Source organism: Apium graveolens, chromosome 10, assembly GCF_009905375.1.
Source record: "Apium graveolens cultivar Ventura chromosome 10, ASM990537v1, whole genome shotgun sequence".
In the NCBI taxonomy this organism is placed as follows: Eukaryota; Viridiplantae; Streptophyta; class Magnoliopsida; order Apiales; family Apiaceae; genus Apium; species Apium graveolens.
This window is the reverse complement of record NC_133656.1, coordinates 87,643,327-87,662,837: the sequence shown is the minus strand read 5'-3', so window position 1 is coordinate 87,662,837 and position 19,511 is coordinate 87,643,327. Positions and strand designations below refer to the sequence as shown.

Genomic DNA, 19,511 nt, shown 5'->3' with positions numbered 1-19,511 from the left:
AAAACATCCCACACAAGAACAACAAAAACCCAGAAAGGAATTCCAGAAAGCATCTCAGAAATGATAAAAACTTGCATGCAAAAAACATAACAGACAAGCTTGCATGAAAAATAAAAAGAAATATGAGGAACACTTACTAATTTGAAGGTGTAACTCAACCGAAATGGGATTGTTGGGAAAGGTTGAGTTGTTACTGCCCGTGTTGAAAGATTTGGAGAGTTTGTTGCTGTTTGTGTTTGGTTGCAAAAGGAAGATAAAGAAAATAAAGTGACACACTATAGGTACTTATATAGGTGCCTAAAACGTTTGGGTGCCAAAAGGACGACTTATGGGCTCTTTTGAAATGGACGATCCTACTGAAAACGGTAGGAATTCAACGGCTCAAATTGAGTTATGAAGTGACGTGATAGATAGCTGTCCTATTAATACACCCATGGCGTTGCCACGTGTGCAAACGAGATCGAGACAAGAACGAAGTGATCGTCCTAGGGTTTCTTCACCTTAAGATGGGCCGAGATCAATGTCCATCGGTCCGACCGAAGGCCCAGCCGAAGGACATGGACATGTTAGCTATGAGCCCAATAAAGCACAACGAACGAAGGCCCATAAGACGACCACACTATTGGGCCGAAGGCCCAACGTAGCCACAGACCGAAAGCCCACAGAGCTCGGCAGGCCGAGGCCCATTACTCCTCCAACCGTTAGGATTATACAATCATAACGCTCCCTTTTCACTCATCTTCATTACTCAAGTGTAACGGACGAGCATTTATGACGAGTTTGGGTATAAAACCCTTGTGAAAGTAAGAGAAAGACACATACATTTTCTTTTATGACGAGTTTGGGTATAAAACCCTTGTGAAAGTAAGAGAAAGACACATACATTTTCTCACATACTCTCTACTTTTCTTATATTCCCAAAACTCATTCTACATCCAGATTCTTATTCACACACCGAATGTGAATCGGGGGATAATCCCCCACATTTTCTTCCGTTTTAGATAGAAGCCGAAGACAATTTTTAAGAGGCTGACGTCCGTTTTATCAGAGTGAAGGAGATCTGGACGTAACATTACTTTTTCGATTTCAAAATCTGTTCATTGTATGGGAAAAAAATGTGTGGAAAGAGCATTTGATCTGGTAGTGTATACAAAAAACCTGTAGATCACTTATTTAACAAGCTGGGCAACTTAATAAATATAATATTAAAATCAATAATATCATAAAAGATATAATTTGAGTTTTTTTCAAATGTAGGAACTTTTTAATTTTTTTGCAAAATTTGTTATTTTTTTTTGCAAATGTACGAGTTTACAACTCCGTGCGGATGCAATCAAAAGTAAAATCAAATGAAACCAAATTTCAGTTATCTTTTAGAAAATGTAAAAAAAAATGCATATCTTATTGATTTTGACTGCAAATGAATTATTACAATATTTTTTAGAAAATTATAAAATAAATTAAAACTGAAAAAATAGTATTTTTGATAATTTTTATATAATTTATTATTTACTTTTAGTGATGGTCAACAATTGAGATTATAGACCAGGCCATTTCTGAGGACTTGGATGTCTTAAAGTTAAAACAAAAAAACAAGTGGAGCATTCAGTCATATTGCTGCTCATAAAATTCATGTTTGACTTATTCTTAGCTTTATATTAAGTTGCATAAATGAAATTAAAGACTATCTTTCTCAACTTATATGAAAAAACTGTTTCTCTTAACTTGTACAAATAAAAAATGAATTAAATTAAATGAAATGACCATCTTTCTTAACTCATATGGACTATCTTTCTTAACTTATACGAAAAACCAATTTCTCTTAACTTGTACAAGTAATTAATGAATTATAAAAATATCTTACGCGTACTCTTATGTTCATACATAAAAATATTGAATAACAGTTTGTACCTTTCCATCTTTTTTGTGAAAATACCTTAAGTACGAGAACGATAACAGAACTTCAAAAAAACATATAATTACCAAATTTCGATTTACCACTCTAAATTTTTTAATTTTTTATGCGTCGCTTTTCACCTTCTCATTTTTTTGGAGCATGTAAATGTGTCTTGACAAACAAAAAAATAGTTTTCATTAATTTGAATATAATACAAACCCACAAATGTTCATAAAATCAAGTTGGAAAATAAATAACATATTAAAAATGATTATATGATTTGTTTTCATTAATTTAAATATAATACAAACCCCCAAGTGTTGATACAATCAAGTTGGAAAACAAACAATATACTAAAAATAATTAGATAATTTGTTTTCTCATCGTTTCACACGCAAAATTTAAAAATTTTTGAAACTAAAAACAAAATAAAAAAAATATCCCAAACATTCAAATTGCACCAGCATCTCCGAATACAGCAACATCACAATTAACCATATCACATAAAAATCATTGTTAGCCTAGTGTTTAGAAACACCAATCTCATAAACTAATATTGGAGAAGCGGCACCCAGTTATTTACATTGCGGATACTAGCTATAAACATGTCGAAAACACCCCAGTTATCTACATGCTCGTACTAGCTACAGATATGCCAAAAATATAAACTCGTGAAGGATGAACAATTTTTGGTTGTGAAAATTGAGCTTTTGTAATAATGACCACCAATGCGGTTTTTGAGATCACAAAAAATATAAATAAACTCATTTTTGACATATCCAACACCAAATAAATCCAATCATAATAAAACAAAAACAAAACAAACAACTCAAAAATAGATAAAACAATCATTTTAACAGAAGATACACACAAATATCCAAAAAACTGAATTTTATTGAAAGGAAATTAACGAGAATAAAAATTGTAGAGATTGAGATTACTCATAAGAGAAAATCACTAAAAACCCCTTGATTAACATGAAAAAGAATAAAATGCCAGAAGAGGAGAGGAGGGTTCAAATGTGCATTTTGAAATAAACTAATTATTACCCACAAAAATTGGGTTAATTGGTTAAATATGAATTGACTCAGTTGATTAAAGTGGGAATAAGGTTATGTAAGTTTCAAGTTTTTGAAATTCCAGTATTTTTCTTAATTGGAATGTTGTATAATCGGGGGCACGTAGTTAGATGAAAAAAACCACAAACTAGCTACTAATTTGTTACTCCTGCCGTCTCATTAATTTAGTTACATTTACTTAATTTCAAAATTATTATTCATATCTAGTAAATACGATAATTTAAGTGATAATTAAGTTAATGTTTTTAAAAAATAGTAGTTTATCAAAAAATTATTAATATATTAAATATAATTGAATAAAAGGCGGCAAAATAAATAAAACATATAAAATATATAAGTGATCATTTAGTATATTATTAATTATTAATATATTTAAGGAGAGATATTGATGATACTATATAATTAAACATTATCTCATATAAAATATACATCATTTAGTTGCCTTTGCATGTGACCTTTGTTCAAGAAAATGGCAAAACCGCATATACTAGTACTAGGACATGGTATGTACCACACGTAATGAAAAGAGTTTTGTGATCAGTGGTTCACAGTGATCCAGTTTTGTGTCTTTAGTTTATCAATGTTTTGATACTTAATAATTCGGCAGTTGAAAGACTTGCTCAAAGTCTAATATTTTGAGCTTGCTGATCAAATTACGTAGTAACTGATCTGCAAAGTTTTTGGTCAATGACGGTTCTTAAGGGACATTTATATATTTCAAATTTTCAACTATTCACCAAAATCATTTTAAATTTGATAAATTACTTAATTAATTAGAAAAATAATATGTTTGTTGAAAGAATGACATTACATTTTAGTTGTGTCCAAAACATTTACCATGCAATTTTTGTAATACATAAAATAAATGGTTATAGTTAATGAAATAAAAAAATGAATTCCATTTTGTGACATAGTTTAACTAAAAGGTTATGCAATTTCGCAATACATAAAAATAAATCGTTATAGTTAACGAAATAAAAAAAATTCAATTTTCTCACTAACTAATGAATTATATGTTGAGTAACACCGTTATTGTCCTAAATATTTTTTGCATCATGACGGTGCTTAGTCGAACTAAGAAATTAATAAGGTGAGCAATTTATCAATTAGTTAAAAACCAAGATCGATCTAGTTAGATAGAGATAATATTAATTAGATAATTGTTACATAATAATAATAATAATAATAATATTTTATTATTTTAAAAATATTTGATATTTTTAATCATATCTATAGTAAACAATTAATTTTTTTAAAAAAAATAAATAAAAAAGGATGAATGAAGGCTCAAAGGAAAATATTTTAATAATATAAATATGTATACATATGTGATTTATTTTAGACCTCTATTCTGGCGCATCAAAACAGTTCATCAAAAAGATAGATTTTTATAGGTGTTGGGATGGATGATTTGAATTAGCGTGTACATCCTGTGACAATCTAGGCATGTAGAGACAATCTATCCGAATAATATTATAATGCTTTTGCAAGAAATCTAGGCAACTATGCTGCTATTTGTCAAGTCACACTCTCAGCCATGCAGATTTTAACGAGTCGGTAGACCATTTCAAAATATGAATGATACAAGTATATTTACGTCGAAGATGTCAACGGTCTTTCCGTACACCAATTATTTAACTTGCTAGGGCTGAATTCAACAGCCTATAAATAGTTACAATACCATGCCATCATCATTCATTCATTCTATCCCCATATCAAAACACTACCAATACTGCCATTTGAAATCTTACTACAAAACCAAAAACCATAAATTCCAGATATGAAGATCAGTGCTACAACTGCGTTTACTTGTTTTCTATTTTTGTTAACATCATCAGCTGCAGATCCTACACAAAACTTTCTTCAGTGCCTCAACCGTCACTCTTATGGCATTTCCGAGTTTGTGTACACTCGAAAAAGCAGCAACTACTCAGAAACTTTGCTGTACTCTATTAACAATCTGCGTTTTGCCAAGCCCGATACGCCTAAACCTCTAGTCATTATTAAGGCACTGAGCGAATCGCATATCCAGTCTGTGATTTATTGCTCCAAGAAACATAATTTGGATATGAGAATTAGAAGCGGTGGCCATAGTTTCGAGGGACTTTCTTATGTTTCCCCACTCCCTTTCGTTATACTTGATCTTGTTAATTTCAAATCATTCAGTGCTGAAACTAAAACCAATACTGCTTGGATCGGTTCGGGTTTAACCAACGGGGAACTTTATTACAAGATTGGAAAGACAAGTGATCGGCTTGGGTTTCCATCAGGTTTATTTGGGAATGTGGGTGTTGGGGGACTTATAAGTGGAGGGGGTTATGGCATGATGATGCGAAAGTTCGGACTCGCTGCAGATCACGTGATTGATGCTCGTTTGATTGATTCGAATGGACGAATTCTAGACCGGAAATTAATGGGGGAAGATTGGTTCTGGGCTATTAGAGGAGGTGGTGGTGGAAGCTTTGGAGTTGTTGTTTCCTGGAAAGTAAGATTACTTCCTGTTCCCAAAACCGTGACTGTTTACAAAGTCTACAGAACGGTCGAACAAAATCTCACATCCATTTTCCATCGGTACCAATCTGTTGCAACCAAGTTGCCCAATGAGTTGGTAATCAAGGCTGATGGACAGAGTATTGTGAGCAATGACAGTCGTCGTTCGGATAAGAGAACAGTGAGATTCTTATTCGAAGCCTTATACCTAGGCGGAGTTGATAAAATGCTCTCTGTGATGCAACAACAGTTCCCGGAGCTTGGCGTGGTAAGAAAAGATTGTTTCGAAGTAAGCTGGCTCGAGGCAATGGTTTACTTCTCAGGTTTTGAATTGTTCACCCCTCCCGAAATCTTACTGAACATTACAGTTCTACCTAGACCCGCATTCAAATCAAATAATGACTACACTCAAGTACCAATTCCTGTAAAAGGTCTAGAAGGTCTGTGGGAAATGATGTACAAACTACCTCCGCTAAAAGCAACTTTACAATTCACACCTTATGGAGGCAGAATGGATGAAATTTCAGAATCTGCACTTCCATTCCCTTATAGAGCCGGAACCTTGTTCAAGTTTAACAGGTTCGCAGAAACTGATAAAGATGAAGCTGAACGAATGGGATGGATTAAAAGTTTAGCAAAATATTTGACTCCATATGTAACCAAGAATCCAAGAAGTGCATATGTTAATTATGTCGACCTGACGATGGGGACTAACAATCTCAAAGGCACCACAAGCTACCAACAGGCAAGTAGATGGGGAAAACGCTACTTCAAGAATAATTTTGACAGGTTGGTTAAAATCAAATCAGCTGTTGATCCCGATAACTTCTTCAGACATGAGCAAAGCATACCTCCCATATCTATTTGAAAAAACATACTACATCAGAGCTGTGATCAACTGTGGCACTTTCAAAAAGTACCCATAACATGTACGGATCCTTTAATTTATTCAATTTTTTCGTAGTTTGTTGTGGGTGTAGCTGTGGTTTACACGTATTTTTAAAAAAATTGCCAGATTTTCAAATTCACAGAAAGGTGGCTGAATTTTCTTTGCGACTTTCAAATATGTGTCTGCCGTCAAGTGTAGCCTGACGGTTCTAACATCACTACAAGAAAAACCACTATTGACAACAGAAAATCCATTGAAATATTAAGATAATCTGTTGGTATTATAATTTGCCAACGGAATTATTACAGGATTCATTGGTTGGAATAATCTTCGTCGGGAAGTCGCTACCAACAGAATTTCTGTCATTAGAAAACTTACCAACGGAACAGGAACCGACTAACAACGGAATCTTACTTTTGAAATAACAAATCTACAACTAACATAGTAATAGGTATTCCGTTAGTATTCTTAGCAAGGATATGCCAACAAAATTCCCGTTGTAATTTTTATTAACACTCTAGTAACGAATATTTCTAACAAAATGCAAACCTTTTTATATTTTTTCAAAACCTGTACATTTTGACAAATTTTACATAAAACAGCAACTCATTGCATAGATAATACAAATTCCAAATAGTACTAAGAGTAGCTTCTCATTAACAAAAGTAACCATCATTATACAAGATGGCAAAAGAAGACTACAGGAGGAAAAAATATGAAAATATCCACTAAAGTTTCAGCAGTAACCATCATTACACAAGATGGCAAAAAGAGACTACACGAGGAAAAAACATGAAAATATCCTCCAAAGTTTCAACCTAAACCATACCAAAATAATAGAATCAAATGCCATATCAAGTTCAAACTTGTCAAATATAGTGGCCGTGAACTAGAACAACGTCATAACAAGACTAGCCGAATCAGTCATTATATCCAAAATATATAGATCTTAGGTCAAAGTGCACCATAGTTAACATACTAAATTAAATACTAATTGTCATCATTTAAATCATCCAAATCAGTAGGAGACTGCAGACGACGGACTGAATTAGCCTCAATGATCACGGCTAACTGATTTTCAACCGCCTTCATCCGATCATTCATCTCAATCAACTGCTGCTTCAACTTCTGATTTCTTCTTCAGTCACAAAGGATGTAGCGCAAGGAGTCTTAGGCTGATAAAAGATGTTTTGTGATGATTCAAGCCCGTAGACCCTATTCTTCTTGTCAGGCCCTCCAACTGCTTGGAGAAACAGGGCATTTTTATCTACTGGTTGGCCAGAGTTCTTTTGTTGCTCACAAAGTTCTAAAAATGTTTCCTGTGTATATCAAATATATGACGGATCTTAAATTTTTTTTTCTGAAAAAGCATAACAAAATTTATTCTAACACTACCTTATTATTACAACAACAAAAAGAATGCAAAATATAAATTTAAAGTAAAACATATTCCAAGCAGGAAAAAAATTAGCATAAACAATAACTTTAGACGTATTGCCATATAAGGGTATATATTAGTGGAAAGGGAATACTTGTACATACAAGACTTGCATTCCTGTGGTAGAAGTATATATAAAGAATTGATCCTAATTGTGTGTAAACAAATAATCATCCAGTAAATGTCTATATCTTTATACAATAATTATGCTTCCTAGACATATTGCAAGAATACTGTACCTTTGTCTTATCAAAGTTTACTACCGTAACAACAAGTGCGGCTTTGTCAGGTTTACTATGTCCGGTGAAAATGCACTTTCATTGTAGTTGGAAGTGTATGTGAATTCTTGCCTTCCACTAGATATATAAGCAATTGTGCATATTTGTCAAGCTTCTCCCTAAATCTTCACTTATGCGCAATTAGTGATATAAAGGTTCACTTGCATAAAATCATACGAGAATAAGGTACCTCACTATACTACTTTTGAGTGGCACAAACTGGGTATTTTTCATTCAAATTCATATGAGAACATGTTACTATGTCTACTGTCATTCATCCAAACTCATTATCTCTAGTCCTAATTTAAATCCACCGCAATCTTGAAGCACTAGCATTTTCATCAAACTCTAACCCATGTAACTAAAAGCTAGTCCACCATAGACAAAGTAATATAGAAATAAATAAAGGCACAGTAGATCAAATAATAGAATATAGACTTGCATATCTATGAACTACAAAGATAAAGACATCTTTCAGAGTACTGTGAGCCTAATTTGCAGAATAAATTTCTAACATACCAAGCAGTCAAGCACCAATTAAGCATGACAACCAAACAACTAGACTTATAACATAATTGCATGTGTTGCACTGATCCTATTCTACAAATTTATTAATCCCTCTACAAAGTTCTTTTGTTTCTCACAAACTTCTAAAAATATTTCCTGTGTATATAAAAATATGACGGATCTTAATTTTTTTTTTCTTAAAAAGCATAACAAAATTATTCTAAAACTACCTTATTATTACAACAACAAGAAGAGTGCAGAATATAAATTTAAAGTAAAACATATTCCAAGTAGGGAAAAAAATGAGCATAAAAAATAACTTCAGACGTATTTCCGTAAAAAATAACTCCAGTACTTTGTTTGATTTTGGATTAAGATTGAAATATCTGCCTTTGAAAAAAAAATAAAATGAGAAACTCACATATATTTTTTGGCTTTTCTTATCAATCCCTATAACTTCTTCTTCATCAGCATCCTCTTCATCCATGCCATTTTCTTCTAAAATATCAATTGGATTCCTCTGTTTCTTTACACATCTAGTATGCGTATGGTAGAACAATTCATCGGCAGTGGGGTCTCGACCAAACTGAATCTTCTGTAAAAAAAAAGAATTGCAAAAATTCAGACCACAAAAAGAGACAAGGCACAAGATACATTGTAAATCATTCCAAACGAGCTGCAATTGTCCTATGAGAAGCGGAACCGCTTGTATGTGTTGAAGGTCGGTTATCAACCCCGTCACTACGCCCATTTTTTTCTGAATCAAAGACTTTGTTTGAAATTTTGGGGTGTTCCAAAAATTAGCCCAGCTCAAATAGACGTTCTTGTCAATCCTATTATCCCTTCTGTTGTACCGTTCCCAGTTAGACCGAGCTACACAAACAAATTCAGAATACTTCATCTTTACATTAGTTAGCGAGCCACCATAAATGATATCATCCGATTGACTCCACATAAAGTATTTCTATAATTAAAAAAAGATAAACCAACTTGAGAAATGCAAAGCTCTCCATATTTAGGGGAAAGTCGATGTCCAGACTGAGAGTGAACACGCTCTTTGGATTGAGATGAAACTCGATGTCTAGATAGATGTCCAGTTTTAGTGGGAACACACTGTGCAAATTACGATGAAATTTGTTGTCTAGATTTAGTGGGGACGCATTGTCCAGATTGAGCTTCCATGCTCTTTTCAATATGAGCCGGCATGCCCTTTCCAATTTGAGCCGGTACATTGTCAACATTGTTTCCAAACCTCCTCATTCGGGCCTGTAATACATATAATAATATAAATTAAAAACAAAATAAAAATTGTGCTAAAAGAAACTACTAAATACCATAATCTCTAATTGGTTTTCTAAATTCTTCCATTGAACCAAATATTATTATTCTGCATGTTGATAAAGGAGATGTATTCCTCAAACCTATATTGCTATTTCAGTGCATTAGAATGTAAATAATATTAAATTGCCAAATGCTAACAAAGAGGTAGTTGGCCTAAAAGGTCAATGTTAAGCACCCCATGTTATACCTTATATTACCAGAATTATACAGCATCTTTCTATAGAACTGCCACTTCATTCTATTGATCCAGGGACATAAAGTAAACTTAGGTTCTTAATAGACCCATGACCTCTACCTAAAAGGTTCATGCTAGACATCTAGTAACATTTCATAATATAATCAAACCAAGTAATATGAGTTATAAGCAAATAAAGTAATATAATTAGTTTGTGCTAAAAGAATATTTGCTACAGATGTAGAATATGACTTGCATTGTGAAATAAAGGCAGATTTCATACAAAAAATGTGATAATGGAATCCTTTGACTTACTTGGTCGGTGTAACCTGCTTTCTCAATGGTTGTCTTGGTCCCCTGGCTATTACGATTAATACCATCCTCCTTGCCAAAACCTGTACTCGGAACACATTTTCTTTTATTCATAATCTGTAATATAGAAATACCATCATCATATTAATAAAGTAATATAGTGCACTTTGTAATCTGTGACCATACATGAAAAAAATCTCAAATTAAAATCCAAAGTTAACCTTAGAAAAACCATCTTCACCATCACTTGTAGCCCCGCTGCATTTTTTTGGACTTGTGAACCGAGAAAAGCCAACAACTTAATCACCTACACCCTTATCATCAGGACATTTTTCAGTAGTCAAAGGCTGCAAGTTCAATGATTCAGTGTTAGAGAGTTATAATTATATATATAAGGAAAATAATAAAAATATACACACACCACCACCACCATTATATACCAAAACCAACCCATTCCCAAATTCAAACCTGGGAAAATTCTATCAAAATTCATAATCAAAACCCCTCGAAAATATCTCATGGATTTTTGATGCTAAAATGAATAAATTAGAAGTCACACTATAAAGAAAGTGAAATAATGAACTGATTAAAAGAACTAGAAGTATACATACACCATAACTCGATAAAAAGACAGAGATGAACACATAAGGTAATGAATATACATACATCAAGAAGAGATGTCAAGTTTTTCATCTTCATCTGATGTCAATTTGTCAGTCGATTGAGTGACTTCAATCGCCGCCCCCCTTTGTCAAGATAGAAACCTTACTTTTGTGTCTTCAACTCTAACCCGCTCTTTTGTCCCTGTATTTATATTTTCCCAAATATTGTTAAAATAAAATATTAAATAATTAGCAAGATATGCAATAAATTGTATTGTTATAATATTAATCAATTTTCTGAATATATATGTATCAAAATAAAAATATATGTAACTTACGATTATAAATACTTTATATATTTTGTTGCACTATAATATTATATTATTTTAGTTAAATATAAATTTAAAATTTACTTACTTGTTTGATTATAAATATTTTATATATGTTGTTGCACTATAATATTATATTATTTTAATAAAATATAAATTTAAAATTTACTTGATTGATAAAAAATTATTCGGACGAATCACTACAATCATCTTCACAACTATTAGTATCTTCGGTTTTTGAATATCCATCTTCTTAAGATTCATATTCTATCTCTTCGTCCGATGTTCCTTCGGATTCATCATCATTTAAATCTACTTCAACTCCACTTTCATCATTTAGATGTGTAGCAATATCATCGGTGCTAATATCATTTAAATGTGTAGGAATATCATCCTGGAATGGCTCTTGATGTGATGTTGGGATTTGAGGAAGTTCAACAAGTGATCGAGCCTTTACTTTGCACACAACTTGCTAATCAAATTTATCTCTTTTAAGACTTGGATAATTGCAAAAGTAAACTTGCATGGCATGCATTGCTAGTACAAATGGTTCATACACGCGTATTCTCTTTTTTTTGTTGACTTCAACTATGTTGTAACGCGGATGAATTCTTGTTCCAACATTAGGTGTGGGATCAAACCATTGACACTTAAATAATACTATTTTTTTCACCGGTCGACGAGGATACTCAACAATCAAAATCTCTTCAATTATGCCAAAGTAATCATTAAATGACTCGCTATAATTTAATCCCTTGATACATACTCCACTGTTGAACGTTGACCTATCAACCCCATATTCCCGCGTGTGAAATTTGTACGCATTCACATAGTAAATTGGTACAGATTTAACCGAACGAAGAGGTCCAAATAAAATATCACGAAGATATTCATTTGGTACTCATGATGGATTTTGGGCATGAAATTATTAGTAGAGATTATTAGAATACGTAAGAAACAGTCAATACTTATGTAATATCATTAACAAAAGTACCAATCAACTCACGTATTGTTTGAACCATGTCGCAAAGTCACTTTCTAAGGATTGATCAACTTCAATACTAGTTATATGTGGATGATGCTCCCGAAGTTGATTTATGAAAATCCTGATTATACAATAAGAAATTTATCAAAGAATAGTACTAATATTCACGGATAAGTAAGTATGTCATTATGACAAAAAAAAATCATACCCTGTATATGGTGCAACTTCTGGACAGTTAAACAAGATATAGTTATGAGCTGCCATATATTCTCGTTCATCAAAATAACGAGTACTGACACTCCCATGTGAACGTCCGGGATGAGAAAATATAGAAATGTCACCCCCAAAAGTCTCCTCATCTCCACTAGGATCATTTCGGGGAACTTTTCTATGTTTTGTCTGAACATGTTGCTTAACGTAGTGTGAGCAAAAAGTGGAAGCTTCCTCAACCAAAAATGCATTACAAATTGATCCTTCAACCTGAGCTTTATTTTTCACATTATTCTTCAAGTGACGTAAATATCTCTCGAAAGGATACATCCAACGATACTGTACGGGACCTGCAATGCATGCTTCATATGGCAAGTGCACTAGAAGATGTTCCCTAGAGTTGAACAATAATGGTGGAAATATCTGCTCTAACTTGCAAAGTATAATAAGAATTTGTTCTTCAAGTCTACGCATATCACTAACCCTCAAAGTAGCTGAAGTGAGATATCTGAAGAAAAGGCTTAATTCTGTTATAGCTTCCCAAACATTATTTGGAAGAAATTCCCGAAAAGCAATTGGGAGGAGTCATTGCATAAAAACATGACAATCATGAATTTTCATTCCAAATAATTTATATTTCTTCAAATTGATGCAACGCGCCATGTTTGACACATGTCCATCTGGAAATTTTAGATCTTTCAGCCATTCACACACTTTTGCTTTTTGCTTTTTGTCTAAGCTATAGCATGCTTTCAGATACTTTCTTGTCACTTCATCAATTGCTAACTCAGGTCTCCGATAAATCATTGCAATGTCATCTCTTGCATTGGAGTTATCTTTGGTTTTTCCTTCAATGGCCATGATAGTGTTGAAGATATTTTCAACGACATTTTTCTCAACATGCATAACATCAATATTATGTCTAATAGATAATGTCCTCCAATATGGCAAATCCCAAAAGATGCTCCTTTTCTTCCATCCATAATTGTAAGCTTTTATGACTCTAGCATTATGCTCATTACCTCCCAATTCAGTACTTTTCATCAAACCAAGTGACTCAATTTCTTGAAATGCATCTTCACCTGTTCGCAGTGGAGGGGCAAATTCAGTCACTGTCTTTCCCTTTGTAAACCAATTCTTATTCTTTCAAAATGGATGATTGGTAGGTAAATTTTTTTGATGATTATCAAACCATGTTGTCTTCCCACCATGTGAAAGGTTATAAGCATCATGATCATGAGCACAATGAGGACAAGCTAAATGACCAGCAGTTTTCCATCCTAACAACATTGAATAAGCAGGGAAGTCACTGATAGTCCACATCAATGCAGCTCGGATACATAAATTCTGTTTCAATGAATTATCCCAAGTCTCCATACCAACTTCCCACAACATTTTTAACTCAACAATCAACGGTTGAAGGAAAATATCTATCTTCTGTTTTGGATTTTTTGATCCAGGGACAAGTACAAAAAGAAATAAGTACTGTTCTTTTGAACACATCCATGGAGGAAAATTATACGGAGTCACTATAATTGGCCAAGAAGAATATTTTCCACCTGATTCACCAAATGGTTGAAACCCATCAGTGGAAAGTCCCAATCTAACATTTCTCATCTCCGAGGAAAATGATGGATGTGCTCTATCAAATTGCTTCCAATCCTCTGAGTCTGAACAGTGACGCATCACACCTTCTTCTTGATAATGTTCGACATGCCATCTCATATGGGTAGATGTCGTAGGTGAAGCATGCAACCTTTACAACCTCGGTGCCAATGGAAAATAGACCATCCTTTTAAAAGGCACTTTATTTTTCCCCTTCTTGGATCCTTTAGGTCTTGTTTTATATCTTGCATGTGAACAAAATTTACATGACTCCATGTTGATGTCTTCACCCCAATATATTGTTGGGTCTCAATGTGTTTGTAGAAGGGGGGGTTGAATACAAACGTTACCAAATAATCGAATAAATGCGGAATAAAAAATGTGAAACAAAATTCAAGTTAAATAAAAATATTATTAAACTTGAAAGGTGTTACAACAACTGTATCGATTACAAGGTATTAATCTCAAATCAATTATCACAAATCTAGAATAAATTCGACATGAACTTTTTCTATTTTTGCAATAATTAGAATCAAATGCTAAACGCGATTTGAGATTAAGTTCTAGGGATTTTGATCCGCTAGATTGTTAAACAAGAATAAGAGAATGATTTCTAGTTGATTGGATTTAACTTTACAAGCTAGAAATTTGATCTTTGAATTAGCAGATAAGATGAAATATTTGGCTGCTTTTTCTCTCTGTATGTTCTTGACTTCTTTTTTTCTGGATGGATAATTGAACTGCTGCTTGTCTGCTTCTTTTTAATCAACAGAATAGAATTGAACTGGCAAGACAATCCTAAGCTCAGCAAGACAATCGGTAGGACAATGGATTGCACTAGCAAGACAATCTGAATGAACTAGCATGACAATCAGAATGAACTAGCATGACAATCAGAATGAACTAGCAAGACTATCCTCCTCCTAGTGTAACTTTCGGTGAGACTATTGAAAATGGCCTAGCATGACAATCGGTATGACAATCCTGATTATCATGCTAGTTCATTTTTAATTGTCTTGTTGATTTAATGCAGATTTTAATCCAATTTAAATTCTGAAAATTCCTAAAATTAATTCAGAATTAATTCAATTAATAAATAAATTATTCTTCGCAGATATAATTTATTTTCTTAATTAAATTAGATGACTTAATTAATTAATAGAGAATTAATTATAGTCTTCAACAGCACCCATCATTCTGCAGATCTTCTGAAAATCACTGAAAATTATGAATCAATTCCACCACTTCAATGTTGACACTCGATGTACTGTCTGGTTCATGAGTGACTAACTTCCGTGACGTTTCTTCATGTCTTGACTTTGACGCTTTGATTTTCTTCAGATTAAATCCTTGTAATTAATGATACTCTGACGAGATCTCTGTCATTTGATTAAATCCACGATCTTGATTTATATCACTGAGGCATGATCAAATTCTTGAACTTCTTCCAGTGAATTAACTCCTCAAGTCTGTAGATGAACCTTGTTTCTGAATCCTTTGACAGATATTACTTTGCGAGATCTCTTTGACGGTCGATCCACTATTTACTTATTACATTCTTATTTGAGTTGAGTTGAATCCTCGAATATACAAATAGGCTATGACATATGACTTACAATCTCCCCCTATTTGTTTGTTAGACAATAACACACAAATACCTAGAGGATAACTCAACTAACAAATAAGAAAAAGATATAAACATACATGCAAAGTAAATAGTAGAAAAGTTCTGGACTAGATTTAACATTTTCCAGATTCCAAGTAGATGTTCCTCTAGACTGAACATATCTTCAAGTAGATCCATTTTCATTTGTACAACCACATTTCCTGTTGAGAAGCCCATATCTCTCTTGCTTCTCCCCCCTATGAGAATCAACTGATTAAAGAAGATCACCTTCGTTTTACCACCTCTCCCGTACAATAGGATCCGCAGATAAAAACCAATGGTACTCCCCTAACAGCTTCTTCCCTTACTAGGAAATCACCTTGTGTTTACCACCTCTCCCGTACAATAGGATCCGCAGATAAAAACAACAATGGTATGGTGTAGTGTACATATAGGATCTTTTTCTTCCTCCCTGCTATTTCTCCCCCTTAGTTGAGGAATCCTCCAAACTATTACTTAAGCTTTTATCTCCCCCTTAAAGAAGGAATGTATGCCGTCGTCTGAAGGAGTTCTCATATTTCACTTGGTTGGAAAAGAAATAACAAGTAGTTTCTCTTTCTTCCTCACTGTGAGTGTGTGATTGTGTTTTAGTGTACCTCACATGTGTTTCACTCTTCTCTCCACTCGTGTTTACACTCATTCTCACAAGTGTATCACTCCTCTCATAGCTCCAAAAATCAGCTATACCTGCAAGGAAAATCACCTTAGCCATCCTTAAGGAGGTCACAGGTGGTGCAATGGGAGTTCACAAATCCCCATCCTTGTTAAACTCGTCAGATAAATTTGAGTCATAATCTACAAGTTGCTAGTTTCCCTTTTAGGGTTCCAGATTTGAATTCTGGGAAGGTAAACAATGATCCAACGAATTTAGCATAAAGATCAAAGTTCCCTTCTAATGTCTGTGAAGACATTTCCTTGTGACTTATCAGGTAATATCTGAATCATTATCAACAAGTTGCCGATCTGCACCTATGTCAGATCCACTATCCGCAGATGCATCCAGGGGATTTAAGCCTGGGGAGGTAGATACTGACCACTGACATATGACTTTTGGATCAGTATCCTCTCCTAACACCTGTAAAGGCAATTGGTCCACTAACGAACCTTGAACAATCGAATCTGACCTTAAAATGGTCGAAACTCTTGTTTCCGTCAACTCATCCTTTGTGTGTGTAACCTCTTCTTGTGCATCAAGAATTGTTTATGTTTGAAGTGGTGACACTACATCGGATACCTTGGCTGACAGGCAAAATTCAATAGACGCACCCTGTTGAGAGAATGAATCTAGTAACTGTTTTTGTGCCTTTTCAGCCATTACATCTTTTTGAGAAGATGTATGGGGGCTAGCAGTTGTCTCGGTTTAAATACTACTCATCTATGTAGGAGACAGAGCTACTGGGTTGACTACAGAACCTTCCTTATGTGGTGCACTAAGGCACTATCTCCCTCACGCTCATTCATACTACATTTAGTGGTAAGAGAGTGTTGGTTGGTTCTGTTTCTGTGTTTGTCTTTACAGTCTGGGATAGACGTTGTGGGTTTTCAACCTCATGACTGTCAATGAAAGAAAGCCATTGGAGACTGAACCTGTAACACAGAATATATGGTAATAGAGAGAAAATGATTTACAATAGTGATTTCAAAAGATTTTACATGACATAAGAAATCACTAATGTAGAAAGAAGTTTGATTTTGTTTTTCAATATGAATGGGTTTTTGATAAAACATTGATCACTTAGGGTAAAGTCTAAGTAATTCTCATTCATGTCAAAAACTTACAAATATCTGCAACATAATGTTAACAAGATATCATTGACCGATACTTGTCAAGTACTTTAGATACTAATTGTTATGTTGCATAAACAATATATCACTGCACATATAAAACAATATGATTGTGCCTAATGATAAGAGAGTTAAAAATATGACGACTCTACTAGTTCATATTAAACAATAACTTCAGTTAGAGTGCCATACCATGTTCTTGACGATTGCTTGAGTAGTACACTAGTTCATACCAACCTGAAGTGAGATTGTGAAGAAGAGATTGCATAGTCCAATAGATCTGCAGCTACAAAGTCCATGAACTGTGGTGCATTGACTTCCTCTTTTGACTCACCAACCAGGAGTACACTTGTACACATCTTACTAGAGTCCAATTCCAAGTGTAATGTGCATCAGGTGCCTGATATGTCGTAATATTCTCAAGTCTCGTCACTAGTGCTATATGTTAGATACTGCTTCCTGATAATAACCTAGCACAATATACAAAATTACAATGATAACATTCCCAGCTTGCAAACAGCCATATCCCTCAGATAAACCTTTGCTGTTATCTCCAAAGGTAACCATGGGGCCAGCTTTCTCAACCACATTTGATAGCAGGGCTCTATCTCCGGTCATATGTCTTGATGATCCACTGTCAAGAATCCACACTACCGGTTATACTTGTTTAATGCCCTGCACTACAAATGGATTAGACCTTCTTCGGAACCCAAACTTGGTTGGGCCCGGCATACTTGTAGAACTGTCCTTTGTCAGGCAACACAACATTTTTAATTTTAATTGTCTCAACTTTCTCAATGAATGAACATTTGACCTTGTAAACAGCCTTAACAAATTTCTGTTTAAGCTTAGGCACAAATGTCTCCTTTCTAGCCTTAGAAGGACTAGCAGTCTTAGACCTATCATGCTTCTTGTTATTCACATGCTGACGAGGAGTAGTCTTATCATTAGACACATGCTTACCATTAAAATAAGCATACATCATATTAAAAGCACAAGACATACAATTAGAAACACCACATGCTTTATGAGAGTGATTAACAGCAGGCAATTTATGCATGGTAGACATGGCATTATTGTTATCCAACTCATGTGTGTCTGAGTTAGTCTCAGTTGCTTTCACAACTTTGACTGGAACTTTTGACTCACTTGACTTGGAAACAATCTTCTCATTAGCATGATCCTCAGCACGTATTTCTTCTTGAATAACAGAAGAGGTCGCATCAAATGGTTCAGCAATTGATGGTTTATAGAGGGGTTCATCAACACCCTTAAGCACATGTGGTACTTCCCTCCCTTTAGCACAGACATGAGGAGGGGAGTTTATGCCTAATTCTCCAATAGCAGCATTGTAATCATATCCTATTCCAGATGTTTGATTAACAGCTTGCTTACTGTAGAACTCTTTAGCCTTCGAACAAGAATTGAAGTAGGCTCTAACCTTAGTCTCAAGACCGGTGATCTTGTCTTTGAGAATAGTTTCGAGTTTTCTATAACAGTCAACTCTATTCTCTAGAAAAGATACCTGTTCTTTTAATTTGTCTTGATTAATATGCACAAGTCTTAATTCATTGACCTCTTTCTCAAGGTCTGTGATCTTTAAACTTAACAGTTCATTATCACGACGTGCACAATCTAAGTTACCTCTTAGATGATAAACCATTTCAGCATCAGAAAGTTTTACCTCTATTCTTGACGATGAAGCTTTTCCATCAATAGCCATAAGAGCAAGATTTCCTTCATCTTCATCTTCACTGTCAGTATCATCCCAGCTTCTTCCCTTTGCCAGATAAGCCCTTTTAGAGTTCTTTCTTACTTACTTTGGCTTCCTACATTCTGTGGCAAAGTGTCCCAACTCATTGCAGTTATAGCATCTAATGGTGCTTCGATCAACCATCCCTGTTTTGTACCCACCACTGCTGG

At 34.1% G+C, this 19,511-nt stretch overlaps 1 protein-coding gene across 1 annotated transcript; it reads left to right on the top strand.

The window, feature by feature from the left end:
- The first annotated feature begins 4,756 nt into the window (after window positions 1–4,756).
- Window positions 4,757–6,334, top strand: LOC141690728 (tetrahydroberberine oxidase-like). Its single transcript, XM_074495503.1, has one exon. It carries the CDS (start codon window positions 4,757–4,759, stop codon window positions 6,332–6,334), a length of 1,578 nt encoding a protein of 525 aa, XP_074351604.1.
- The last annotated feature ends 13,177 nt before the right edge of the window (window positions 6,335–19,511 follow it).

Coding starts and splice junctions, on each gene's coding strand:
- LOC141690728 (XM_074495503.1), top strand. CDS start 4,757: ATGAAGATCAGTGCTACAACTGCGTTTACTTGTTTTCTATTTTTGTTA.